The 13,141-nt window shown below is 42.2% G+C and overlaps 1 protein-coding gene and 1 long non-coding RNA gene across 2 annotated transcripts in view; both read right to left on the minus strand.

Moving 5' to 3' along the window:
* Positions 1 to 1,733: 1,733 nt before the first annotated feature.
* LOC116148068 (uncharacterized) lies at positions 1,734 to 6,826 on the minus strand. The gene is made up of 3 exons (XR_004131520.2): positions 6,455 to 6,826; positions 4,672 to 4,818; positions 1,734 to 2,974 (listed from the first exon to the last, which is right to left on the minus strand). It is a non-coding gene; the product is annotated as an uncharacterized LOC116148068 (long non-coding RNA).
* A 4,334-nt stretch (positions 6,827 to 11,160) lies between these two features.
* The window catches only part of ACBD6 (acyl-CoA binding domain containing 6), a 158,769-nt gene continuing 156,788 nt past the window's right edge, over positions 11,161 to 13,141 (minus strand). Inside the window, exon 8 of the mRNA XM_010992916.3 lies at positions 11,161 to 11,449. Within this exon, the coding sequence (XP_010991218.1) occupies positions 11,295 to 11,449 (155 nt within the window). The 3' untranslated portion in view covers positions 11,161 to 11,294. The remainder of the gene's footprint in view (positions 11,450 to 13,141) is intronic.

A 13,141-nucleotide genomic window follows, 5' to 3' on the forward strand; every position in this document is an offset into this window, starting at 1 on the left:
GCAAGACAACAGGCCATGTGAAGGAAAGGAAAATACAACTGTCTTTCTGGAGCACAGCTTCTTAAACACACTGTTCTTAGCATGCTGCTTAATAAGACAATGACTGTGCTGGGTTAAAACCAGTTAAAAACTGCTCCACTCAGACCACTGTCTCAGTTTGATTACTTGGCGCAGTATCTCATGGGACCTTGGAGGTGCTCTGTGCTTCTGTGAGGGCTGTATGGGGAGGGCAGGCTCTTTCCAGGGCCTCCCCCTCTGTGTAGTGCTGTTTGTCTCACATCAGTTGGAACTGACCAGTTTTTGTTTTCGTATGTGGGTTAACCGCGCCCCCTCCCCACTCCTGAGTGGGAGAATGGGAGGCCTTCCTCATTCACACAGCAACAAGTCTCTCGAGGAACCCAATGAGCAGTGCAGCTGATGGCGGGAGGTGTCCCTTTGGTTTTTATTTGGGGGGTGGGCAAGCTGGAAGAGCTCTTGAGCGAGCACTGGACCGAAAGCCAGGAGAGCTGGATTTAAGTTCCCTGGGGCCACCTCCCCAGAAAGCAGCAAACACTGGTGTCACATTTAGAAGCACAGCCTCAGTGGATCTCCTTGAAAGTGGAGTTAGCATTATGGATGGGCCAGTGCCACCAATCAGCCACAGGCCAGGGGAGTTTCTTGGCTCTTCTGAGGCTCAGGGATGGAGAACCTTCTCACCGAGGCACTCCTCTGTTCCTCAGGCGTCTACTGCTGAGGTATCAGGTGCTGCGTGGGGCTGTTTTCCCCCTTGTGAAATGACACGGATGAATTTTTAAAATCAGGTGAGACCTTCTAGAGGCACTGACAATATGTCGACCTGTCTTTGGCTCTAGGAGAGCAATTATCTAGCAACTGTTATCTGCAATACCTGGCTGGTGGACCTGAGGGTAGAAGGCTTCTGAATCTAGTAGCAAATTAGTAATACTTTAAAAAAGCAAATGAACCCAAGTTTCCAATGGTAACTGATACAAGCAAAATTGGGACCTACAGGGCTATGGAAGAATCTGTACTTGCTGAAAAGTAATAAGACCATGGGGGAAATGCCAAACGCAAAGGCTAAGCTGGCCCACGGGGTAAATCACATTGTGGGAAAGCCTGGAAGCTGGCCCTTTCAGGGACTTGCTGTGAATCCTGAAGCCAACTCCGTTCTGTCTTTGTGCTTTCTCTTCCTGGCCTCGTCTGACAGCTATAAATATAATATAAAATGAAAAACTACCATACTGGTAACATTATTCCTGCAAACTAGTCACAATGAAACACCAGGGAAAGAGGACAAAATTAAGACATAAGAAAAGCGTTGTCTTTCAATGAGGCGTTTTGTTGTGTTTTGGCCAATGTAAAACCTGACGTCTGGTAAGATCATTGTGGGGCATTAGATTTTCACAATGAAGTTCACTTTGCGAGAAGTATGAGAAATCTGACAAACAAAAGACATTACTGTCTCTGAAGCTCTAGCTGGTTATTCTGAAATAACCGCCTCTGGCAGGGGGGCTTTAAGGCTTCAGCTCTGCAAAAGCTGTGGGCTGTGTGACAGCGCACAGTCCGGCACCCGCACCCCACACGCCCCCTCCCGCACGCCACTCTGACAACTTGGTTATAACCATGGAAATAATGACCATACCTCCTCAGCCAGCAGGGTCTGGAAGGGCTGAGGAGGCTCATTTTTAAACATTGCACTTTAAAAATTGGAAACCGTGAGATGAAGAAAAATTCAATTAAGCGGAAATGAGTTTTGTTTTATTGCCTGCTGCTGAAGGGCTCTGGGCATGCTGAAAGCTAAATAAAAAGCACATCACTGGCTCTCTCTTTCTTGGATTGGTCAATTGGCCCTTTTTGCAGTAGTTGCTCCAACTGCTCTCACACGGTGACTGGAGCCAAAAAGAGAGAGCGCAGCAAAGTCATCCCATCCACACACTGCTTGGTAGGACCACACTGAAAGCACACTTTCACGCTGCTAGCTCTGGTGAGGAGTCAGCTGCAGGTCTGGGAGGCGCGCCAAGCATCCCTTCGCCTCGGGAGACAGAGCACAGGTGGACAAAGCAGGACACGCCCACGCCCATCTGCTGCCCACCTAGAGACAAGAGTCATTTGTACGTTCCCCACTTGAGGACTGTGTTTAGCTAAACACGCAGGTTCAGGGCTGCAGGCTCCCAGAAGCTGCTCTGAACTTGCACTCAGACCTCAAAGCCCCAGATCCCCTAAGCTCTGGATTGTTGCCCTCACCCTTCACAGTGTAAATTTTGTACAGTTAAAAAGAAATGAAGTCTCATTTCCTGGGGAAAAAAGAAAGAAAAAGAAAAAAAAAAAGGGACCCACTCATTCTTATTTATTGCCATGTGGCTTTGGAACACAGAAGCTGGTGCGTTTGTTTGTATGTGCCTCCTGTGTGTTGGCATGAGATGTGTATGGTAAAACTATGTCAAATAAATATGGAACTTCTTTAGAAGCCAGTGTGTCTTGCTTTTCATTTGCTTTTCTGGAAGTTTTTTCTCTTGACATAACTGAATAAAAAGGCTGTGCTGACATGGGATTTTTTTCACCACCAGAAGGAAACCCAAGATACAACTCTGAATGCAGAACTACTTACAACCATGAATACCGGTACCACCCAGTAAAGGGCTGGATAGAGGACGTTCTCTGATTTTTCTGATACCAGTGTGATGGAGCCCAGTCCTCTGCTTCTACACTTAGGGCGTGGGCAGAGGAGACTCGCTGGTCACATCCATTTTTTTTTTTTTTAGTTTGTCCTGTTGCATTTTAAAGTCTTTCATACGCATACATTTTTCTCTTTAGAGAAAGTAGCTGCAAATGTCTGTACTTGGGTGAGAGATGGACAGAGGACTAGAAATACCTCTTTGGTGTCATCAGGGCTCCTGGGCAAGCTTTTCTAGGAAAATCTCCATTCAGGATTTTTCTCTGCAGGAGGCTTTATTAGTGTGCAGGGCCTGAAGTTTGGCTAGAATGGAAAGAGCAACAGTTTCTTTAATTAAAAAAAAAGTTAAAAGCCACAGCATTTCTTTAGAACTGAGATTCCATATAGAAAAAACCTAGTGCTGTTTCCACTAGTGATTAGTTCTGTTTGGTTGAAGAGAAGATCCAAACAGAGGCGCACTGACCAGTAAGGTAGCTATTAGCCACAGGGGGCTATTTAAATCTAAATTGATTAGATAAAATTAGTTCCTCCCACCAGCCACAGTTTAAGTGCTCCACAGCTGCGTGTGGCCAGTGGCTGCCGTGTCAGGTCACAGATACAAAACGTTTCTACCACGGCAGGAAGTTCTGTTGGACAGCGCTGGCTGAAGAGACTGGGCAGAGACAACTCATTCGTCACCTGTTTAAACACCAGTCATCTTGGAGCAGCTGGTGAATATTCTTAGATTCCGTAGACAGTGGTAGCACCAACTTCTCTGCCATCATACTTGGTGTGTGTGTGGCCCTGCACACCAGAACGACTTGCTTAGACACAAAGCAGGAGGCTGGACTCTGCGCCTCTGAGCAGTCTCAAGCTGCCAACAGGTCGCGGGACTCTATCTAAGTCCTAGGCCCACTTTGTGCCCCATACACAGCCTAGCTAAACAGGGAAGGTATTACCTCCTAGGCAGGATGTCCAGTAAGATTTGTGGAGGGCTTAAAGGTCTTTTAGTGGAGACCTAGATCTCAGCTATCAAGGAAAGGGATTTATGGTCCTTTGCCAAATCATCTTCTGTGGTAAATACTTTTCTAGGCCGAGAAAGGTGAAAAACCTTACTTGCTTATGCACCAAGGAAGGTGAAGAGGAGAGTGTCTAATGGACTGAGGCGTGGGTGGGGGGACGCGGGAGGCACACAAGGACTCTCATATCCTTCGCTAGCTCAGTCCCTTGGGTGGTGGTTAGGGAAACTCGCAAAGAGGCTATGAAGGGCTCTTGCTCCTAAATTTACTTATGAGTATTCCTGAGGCACTAATAATGGGGCCTGGGGATCCTGCCGGTGCGTGCACTGTACACGTCTCTGGTCTTGCACCCTCACCCCCCGCACCACCAGCTGAGTCTCTGCTTTCCATACACTAACAATTGTTCTGAATACATCAGGCCGACAATTCGTTGGACCATTTCCACTTTGTGTTCTAGTGTACACAGCTCCCACCACAATGATAATCTGGTAAATTTTTGGAATTATGAAATGTGTCTCAGCTCCCAAAGGAAGGAGCGGGTCTGGTCGTTTTTTGTTTGTTTGTTTGTTTAGTTTGGTTGTTAGAGACCAGCTCCTGAGCAGTGTGATTCTCCTTCTGACTTTGGCTTTTTAAAAGGACAGCTGTTTTAAAGAAGAAAAGAAGGATAAACTTAAGAAATCACTGGCCAGAAAAAATGAAATAAGACTCAAACTCAGGAGACCAAACAAAGGCTCCACAGTTGGTGTTTTCCATTGCTTGCCTGGCTACTCAGCTAAAAATCAGACAAGGGTAAAAAGAGATCAAAGGCAAGTCAGTATGTTGAAAATTTCAACCAACTGCCAACTAGGAGTAAAAATCATGAGAGGTGATCCTCAAAATGTATCTGACTGTATCTCCTTAGATTTGATATTTGAGACATAACTTAGAAATTGTTCTTTATGGTCTAAATGGAAAATTGTTGCATCCCTTTGCAAGTCTCCTAGAAGGCTGTTTCAGTCTTACCATTTGGAACTCTGGTGCCTCTCTGCATAACGTCCTTTGCTGGCTGTGCAGTGAGCGGCGAGTGATGCAGCTGCGTCTGGGTGCTTGTATGGCTGGTGGCGGCCTCAGGGAGGTAAGCAGTGGACAGCCACTGCTGCTGGGGAGACACTGAGTTGGGGGGGAGGAAAAAAATCCACAGTGTTTATAAAATGAGGCCAGATCATTAGGAAGAGGGAATTTTATTATCATAATCCTAAAAGAAGTAATAAAAATAACCTATTCAAACATTAAATTAAGGTCTTCTAAATGATCAGCTGCTGCCCTAGGAGAGTGTATCACATCCTGTCAGAGACAGTGGGCACCAGATTCTGTACATGATATTGGTCCTTTGTGACTTTTTCATTCATTTTCTTTTTTTAAAATCAATTAATTTTTTTGGAGGGGGAAATAGTTAGGTTTATTTATTTTTAAAAGAGATACTGGGGATTGAACACAGGCCCTTGTGTATGCTAAGCATGCGCTCTACCACTTGAGCTACACCCTCCCCGCTTTCGTTCATTTTCTTCTCTTAACTTTTGTCCAACGTGACTTCAGGATTTTCCTTTAGAACCCTTTCCTTGGGTGAGTCTTCTCTGGCCACCTCCTGCATTAAGCACAAACACTGAATTCAGGTATGTTGTTTTCTGTCCCTGGCAGGATGCATGTTTTCCCTTCTTACGGAAGGGGCGCCCAGGATAAAAAGATTTCCACATGACTAATTCATACCTCAGAGTGTTCAGCACACCACCAAAATGGCCAGAACTTTCAGGGCTGATGCAGGCTAGGCTGTCTCTAGAGCTAGGGGAGAGTTTTTTGTTTCGTTTGTTTTTTAAGATTTATGTTTCTCTTGCTTGCCCACCTTGGACCAGGATCTCCTGTTGGGTGGGAGGGGCTTGGGGATTTTGGAAAGGCTGGGGATTGCTTCCTGAAAGATAAAATATAGACCCTCAAAAGTGGTCTTGGCACACACTTGGAGCTGGAAATAAGCAGTTTTTTAAAAAGGCCATTAAAATGGTAAATAGGTTTCAACAGATGGCTTCAGCACAGCAGTGGAAAGCCCAGGCAAGGACTTTGGGGTTAAATCTCATATTTTAGTCACCTGGGACTGGCTTATTATTCCAGAAAAACAAACATTTATAAAGTTGACAGCTCCCTCCCTGTCTCTAAAACAGAGCCCTTGAAGGTTGCCTGCTCACTGGCCAGCTGATGGGGGGCGGTGCAGACCTAGAGAATTGAAAGTCGCTTTTTTTGACACCTGTCAAACTACAGCTCACCCAGTCTACAGGGACATGATAACCAAGAACCTCTATTACTGATGGGCCAGGACTTTTATACTCAATATGTGTGCTGGCTTTATTATTTTTTTAGAATCATTTTAACATTTAATGCTTCCCAATTAAAGTGATTTCCTGGAGTGGATGCCAAGCTTCGTTCAGAATGCGCATTAACCACTTTCTGTATCGGTAGTTAAAGGCACTGAGGGATTTAAACAGCAATCCACAAGTCTGTTCAGTCAAGGTTTGGTGGAATAAAGCAGATTACAAACAATAATATATGTCTTTCTCTTCTTTTTTTGGAAGGGTTCCAAACTCACAAACGGAGCTAAAGTGCTATAAACATACCCAGGACTAAGCTCTGGGCTCTGCAAATGTACTCCATGAGAGCCCCGGGCACCGGCGGTGCCACTTTTTATCCCGTGTGTGTACGTGTGCATGTACTTTAAAAGAGCTTTTTATTACACAAAGTGTCCATCAACTGAACTTACCTTCTAAATATTAAAATGGAAACCGGGATTGCTACACAAGTGAGAGGAAAAATAAATCCTGGCTGCAGCGTGCATGATGAATTTGCCGCCGCCGCCGAGGGCAGCCCTTTGAAAGGTGCTGCTCTCTGTTCCTTAATGCCCTCGTAGTCCTTCACGTTCAGCCACTGCATCCAGTAGTTTTAGGTTCAACTGTTCCTTTTCCACCTATAAGAGAAACCTACCCTGAGTGCCTAGAGAACCACCCCGGGGCAGGTGCATGTCACAGGGGGCGGCTCCTTGGAGGTTTCCCTTCTGGTTTTTAACCTCAGCATTCTAGTGCAGACTCATGTCCACTCCTTCCAGGACATGCAGGAAGACGGCAAGGACAAACTAGCACGTACCTTGTGAACATCCTGATCCGGTTTTTAGGGCCGGGAGGCTTTCTGTTGCTTGAGGAAGGAAGACGGCCCTCAAAAGTGACTCCAGTACATGAATCCCCAAGAGGAGAGAGAGTAAAAATGTAAAATATTGACATTTATTTTATAACTGTGTGAAGAAAAAGTGATATAACACAGGGAAGAAGAATTTGAGCAACATACATAAAAGTAAAAATATTAATAAATAAAAAGCGAGGGACTCTTAATAATTATGGTGAGCCACACAAGGATTAAGCCATTAAGTCCTGCTTCTCAGGTAGCAGCAATGACAAGACTATTTCAAGGGTAAGTGAATAAAGATGAGATTAAATAGCTTTTCCTGTTCAGTCCTTTAGTGTAATGCCAATTAATGCATATTTGAAAAATTGATCATACTTGGTGCATAATAAACGTTAGGTGGTTATTATAACAAGGAAGTTTTTTTTTCCCTTCAGCCTGATAATCACTATACTTTGACCTAAATCTCTCTGATGAAGGAACTGTGAATGGTTACTGAAATAATTAAAGATGCTTATAAGCTAAGGCTCTAATAACGATCATACTAATTTTTCAAATCACATGATTACAAACGACTGCACTGAAGGCTTTTTATATTATAAGGAGGAAGTCCAGTGTGTATACATAAACTCCACAAAGGGGCCTGATAACGCACCTTTGGGTGGTTGCTTTTGTTTCACGTTAGCTTATCCTGATAATGTGGTGGAGGGAAAACTTTTGGACTTGGAATCACAGGTTTGGATAATCACCCTGATTCTGAAAAAATAAGTCCTGTATATTGAAGTGCTTTAAATATAATAAAGCCTACATAAGGGTGGGCATTTCTACTGGTTCTATTTGTATAATCTTGGACAAATTCTCTAACAATTCTGAGTTTCAATTTCTTCATTTGTAAAATACAGAAAACACCAATTACTTCTAGTTTTATAATTATTCTGATCAATTAAGATGCTTGTGTATAAAGTCCTATACAAAGTAGGGTGTAATTACTGTTACCCACTGAAGTTAGATATATTGACTTAAGATACATTAGTTTATGTATTACTAAGGAAAACAATGCTGCCAATTCAACTATGATGTTGTTTGTTAAAGATATCCAATTTTGGATACATTAAAATGTAAAAAAGTCGTGTGTCTTAAAATTCACCAAATATAGTATTATGACTACAGATAAAACATTTGACTCAAAACACCTTAGGGATTGGGATTTAAAATTCATTCAATAAATATTTTAAGTCAATATTTTCATTACTGAATTGTGTGGCCTGTGGGTTACTTACCTTTCTGTGATAAACATTTACTTATGAAGGGGGTCTTTTTGAGACCTGAAGTTTGATGAAAGCCTTCAGGTTCAGCTGAAGCCTCTATTATCCTGGGCACCAGCCCCTCCTGCAACCCAAGCTCAGCCCTGCTCCAGTCACACGTCTTGTTCGTTAACTGTCAGAGATGCCGTATTGTACACAGAGTAATAACCCACAGTCAAGCAGTTAAACCTGACAGAAAGCTAAGAAATACCTGTTTAATGGAAAGGTTCACTGGATTATGGCAACCTTTTAGCTGGAAAATGTTGAAACATTAAAAAAAATAAAGATCTAATAGATACAATTCCAGACATCATACTTTGGTTGCTCCCCTTCTACCTAACAAGCATTCTCTAATGCTAACAGTTGTGGCCAGCTGGCTGACTTCTTACCTCTTTACTAGAGACATAGTAAGTTTAAAAGATTTAGTTTTTGATCAGTAACCTATGAATTTGTATGAGACTTTCCAAGACATCTCACGCAATATCTTGAGATAACATCATGTAAGTCCATCTAAATATCCATAATGGGAAAAGGGATGACAGTGGCCTGGAACAGGGACTGTCATTTAGAAGGTTCTCAAGAAACATCTGTGGATTGAATGGAGGAGGAGCTTTAAAACTTCACATGGGTTTTGGGGTCTAGTAAAGGGCTGAGATTCAGCAGGCTTGGTCCTAACTGTGGCTCTGCTACTAATCTGTGATCTTGGCCAATTGAAGTAAACTGTTCATGTCTCAGATTCATCCTCATTTAAGAGGCCTTAAGAGCACTTGCACCACCTACTTTTAGGGTTGCTGTGGAGGGATGATAGATTAAATATCGCCTGTGAAAATATTCTGAAAAGTCAAAAAAGTTAAATGTATATAAAAAGTTAACATTAGTCACACAGAATTGAGCATGTGGGCTCATTTCTCCCCTGCAACAGAGTCAGAGGTCAAAAAAGTCAGAGTCCAACTTTTTGGCCTGTGCCTCGTTAAAATTTTTCAATTGTGCTAATTAGTAACAAAACTATAGTCTATGTAAATTGAAATCTTGACCAATGGTTTTTTTAAAAAGCACTTCTCCTATTGTTTCAAATAGGCTTAGCAACATACCCCACACATCATCCAGTAGAGGCACTTACAACTATGAAGATTGGGTCAGTCAACAATTTTTTCTCATTCTTGAAATATGGTAACAAGGAGCCAGAAAAAAGGGGTTCTCAATGAGATTCACAGACCCCTGTGGAGTCCATGGATGGGCTTCAGGAGTTGTGTGGGTGCCTCAAAATTCCACGCACAACACGGTATTCCAGGGAAAGTGTGATCTGGAACCCCCCAAGAGTTAGGGACACTGATCTCGCTGCCTCAAGCAAGAGTTCTGAACATGAGGTGATGCACATACTTTCTTTGCCTCCCCTTTAATGTCTGTTTACATGGTTCTCTTTTTATTCTTTGTTTTTCACTAGTGTGTTTTAAGACTACTGCAAAGGCAACCAGGGCCTCTTAGATCTGTTGGTAGAGGGCAAAGTAAACGACAGTGTTGTATAAATATTAAATACAGTAGTCATTCGTGTAGTTCTGATTATATCTTTAGGGAAGAAAAAGAAGAAAAAGAAAAAAAATTCCTTTTTCACTTTTTTAAGGACAGAGGAAAATGGGGCTAAGTATGTTTTTATGTGTAAACACACATCTACAGACATGGCTGGAGGACAAGACAACAAAGTAAATGTGGAATTGAGAATGAGGTAAAAGTAGAAAGGCAAAAAGTAAACAGTCTAGAAAACGTGAAGTGGTAAAGTAGCAAAAAAAAGTAACTACTCAGAACTCTGACATATGTCTGTAGCTACCTACTGCTTTATGAGGCCTTCAACCTAACTGGTTTCCAGCTTGAGAACACAATGGAGACTCAATTTTTAAAATACTTGTGTAAGCTAAAAATAACAAATCAGAAGTTTGAACCAAGGTTGAGTTAAATGGAATTCCAATCCCAGTAAACATTAAAAAAAAAGGCTGAACAATAGTGACACATTAGAAAAATTATCTTTTAAATGGTCGTCTTTGCATGTCAACGTGTTTCTTCATTTCTCTTCCTATGACAACTATCTACTTTCTTGACATAATAAGAAATGTCAAGGAATTCCCCAGATGGAGTTCTGGAGGCTTTAAAAAGGGGGAAATGCAGGGAGCCAGTTTCAGCAGTGGCCCACTTGCCTCTCCTTTAAACAAAACCTGTGGCACACTTGTCTGTTTTTAATAAAAAAAAAACAGAAGCTCTCCAGAAAGAACTTCAACCACACCTAAGTCCCGGGGGGCATTACGCTACTCCATCCTAGACCCCAACATGCCCACAGTGCAGGCCTGGGCGAGGTTACAGGGACAGCCACCATACGCGACCAGGGACATTACAGTCGATTAAAAGGGCCCTGGGGAAGTTCCTGTGAAGGTGAGTTTAAGGAATCCTGGCCTAATCAGTGAATTTTCCAGACTCTGTGCTTCAATCCTAAAGTGAGGTCACCAAATCTTATTCTAAAATGCTTAAGAATCAGAGGTTTTCAGTAAATCTGGTTGTTCCTCTGACTTCTTTCTATACCCACTTACGTAACAAAATTCTGCCCCGTCTCTATTTTGCTTTCTTACACCTCTCTTCTTTCCTGTCTTCCTATCGTCTGACTAAAGAACAGACATTCTAGCTACCTATTCAGATCAGCCGTACAAAAGGCCACAAGATTGTTCGATCTCCACCATACTGGGATTCCAGGGAACTTTCCCTAATTGTCAGCGTGGTACTGCTGGTTCTATTTTGCTTCTGTATGTTTATATTCTAAAGGAGCAGCCATGTTTAATATTGTGAAATACGAGGCGTCTCCTCCTCTCCCAGCCTCTAGAACAGTGATAAATTTCAGAGCACGCTCAGCAGAATTGGATTGTATTATGCACAGCGCACATGTTCATCACCAGAATGGTACTCGCCGGAATGTATGCAAGCAGAATGAATTGCTGAGACTACAAAATCCTGGTTCCTCACAACTGACTTTATTAGCCAATGTATACCAAGGAAGGGCGGCGAAAGAAGTATTATTTTTGCAGTTTTCTTTCATCACTGAAGCCCTGTGCTGTTATAGACTGTGGTTTTCCAGTCTTTTAGTTAAGCCTTGCCAGTCGTGTGCTGCTGTAACACCAAAGAAACCGCTTTGCACCCTGTCACCTCTTCCGGCAGGCAGCCATCCTGATCTCGGAGTGTGGGGTCAGCGCCAGACTGGAGGAGCAGCTCCACAATGTCCAAAAACTCACAGGCAGCAGCTGACAGGATAATTGATAAATAGGAAAACAAGGTTACCATGAGACAAAGAGGAACTACTAGACTTTAGCAGGAAAGGCAGGTGCTGAGCAACAAGGAATCCTGAACAATGAGCAACGTGACAGTGGCTGGAGGGTGATCAGGCCTTGTAACACAACTGTGCCGTTTCAGTGGACTGAGAGCATCAGGAAAATCAAGTTTACCTCTGTGGTTGTCCAGAAACGAACAAGCAAACAAATACATTAAAAAAATAAAAGTGAGGCATTTGAATTTTATTCTTCAGGATGGGATGAAGCGAAAGAACAAAAATAGTATTTCAGTATTTATTTTACTTTGATCAAAATAATGACAGGTTTGTAGGCTATGTCAAAAGGATAAACATACTGTAAATGTCAAAGAAAATATTTTGTTTTGTCTTTGAAGAGGGAGTAAGTGGGTAACTAACTGAACTTTAAAATTTGTAAATGAAAAAAAGCAGTTTAGTAATCAGGACATCCCTCTGAAGAAATCTTTCTGTTTTTAAAATAATAAATGGCACCAATCACAGAAGGCACAGGATGGGAAAAGCACCTAGAGATATCAACTTATTATGAAGACATCCAGGGTGGACAAACTGACCAAAGGGATAGAAGAGAGAGCCATCCATCCTTTCGCACATGTATGGAAACTTGACTTATGACAACATCAGTGAAGGAACAAAGATCCATTAGTTAGACGGCACTGAGACAACAGGGCTGAAGGCAAAAATAGGCAAAATTTAACACAAGATAAACCATAAATGGCAATAAACATATGAAAAGATGAGCAACCACATTAGTAATCATAGAAATAAAAATTAAAGCCAGGAGATACCATTTCATATCCACTAGATATGTGAAAATTAAAAACTCAGACAATACCAAGCACTGGAGAGGTGTGGAGCAAGGGAAACTCCGCTCTGGACTCTGGAGAGCGCACACTGTGCATCTCTTTGGACAACAGTTTGGCATTACGTGTTAATCCTGAACAAATGCATGCCCTCTGACCCAGCAATTCTACTCCTAGTTACATACCCTGTGGACACTTTTGCACATGCTCTCCAGGCCATCTTTGCAATAACGTACGTAGTAGCCCTGTTCATAATAGACTCAAAGGTAAACAGCCCAAATGCCCATTAAGAAAAATACATAAAAATAAAATATTGTTTATATATACAATGACATCCCACACAACAATGAAGACTAATGAGCTACAGCTTCATTTAACATGAGTTTATCTCCAGAACATAATGTTGAAGGAAAAAACACAATTCAGAATCCATACAGTATGTTTCCATTTAAACAAAATTTAAAAAACAGACAAATCTAAATACCATTGTTCAGAGATACAGACATGTAGTGAAAAACTACAAGGGGAAACCGTGATATAAAATTTGGGATAGTACTAATCTCGGGGCGTTGGGGGTTGCAGGGAAGGGAAGGCTATGTGACTGGACAGGCACACACACAGGGTTTCAAAGACACTGGCAATGTCCTCTTTCTTAAACTGCATGGTAAGTACAATTTGTTTAAAACTACATTTTAAATTCGTCATATACATTTTTTTTAGCAGGGGAGGTAATTAGGTTTATTTGTTTTTTTAAACGGAGGAACTGGGGATTGAACCCAGGACCTCATGCAGGCTAGGCATGCATTCTACCACTGCTATACCCTCCC

Source organism: Camelus dromedarius, chromosome 23, assembly GCF_036321535.1.
Source record: "Camelus dromedarius isolate mCamDro1 chromosome 23, mCamDro1.pat, whole genome shotgun sequence".
Classification (NCBI taxonomy): domain Eukaryota; kingdom Metazoa; phylum Chordata; class Mammalia; order Artiodactyla; family Camelidae; genus Camelus; species Camelus dromedarius.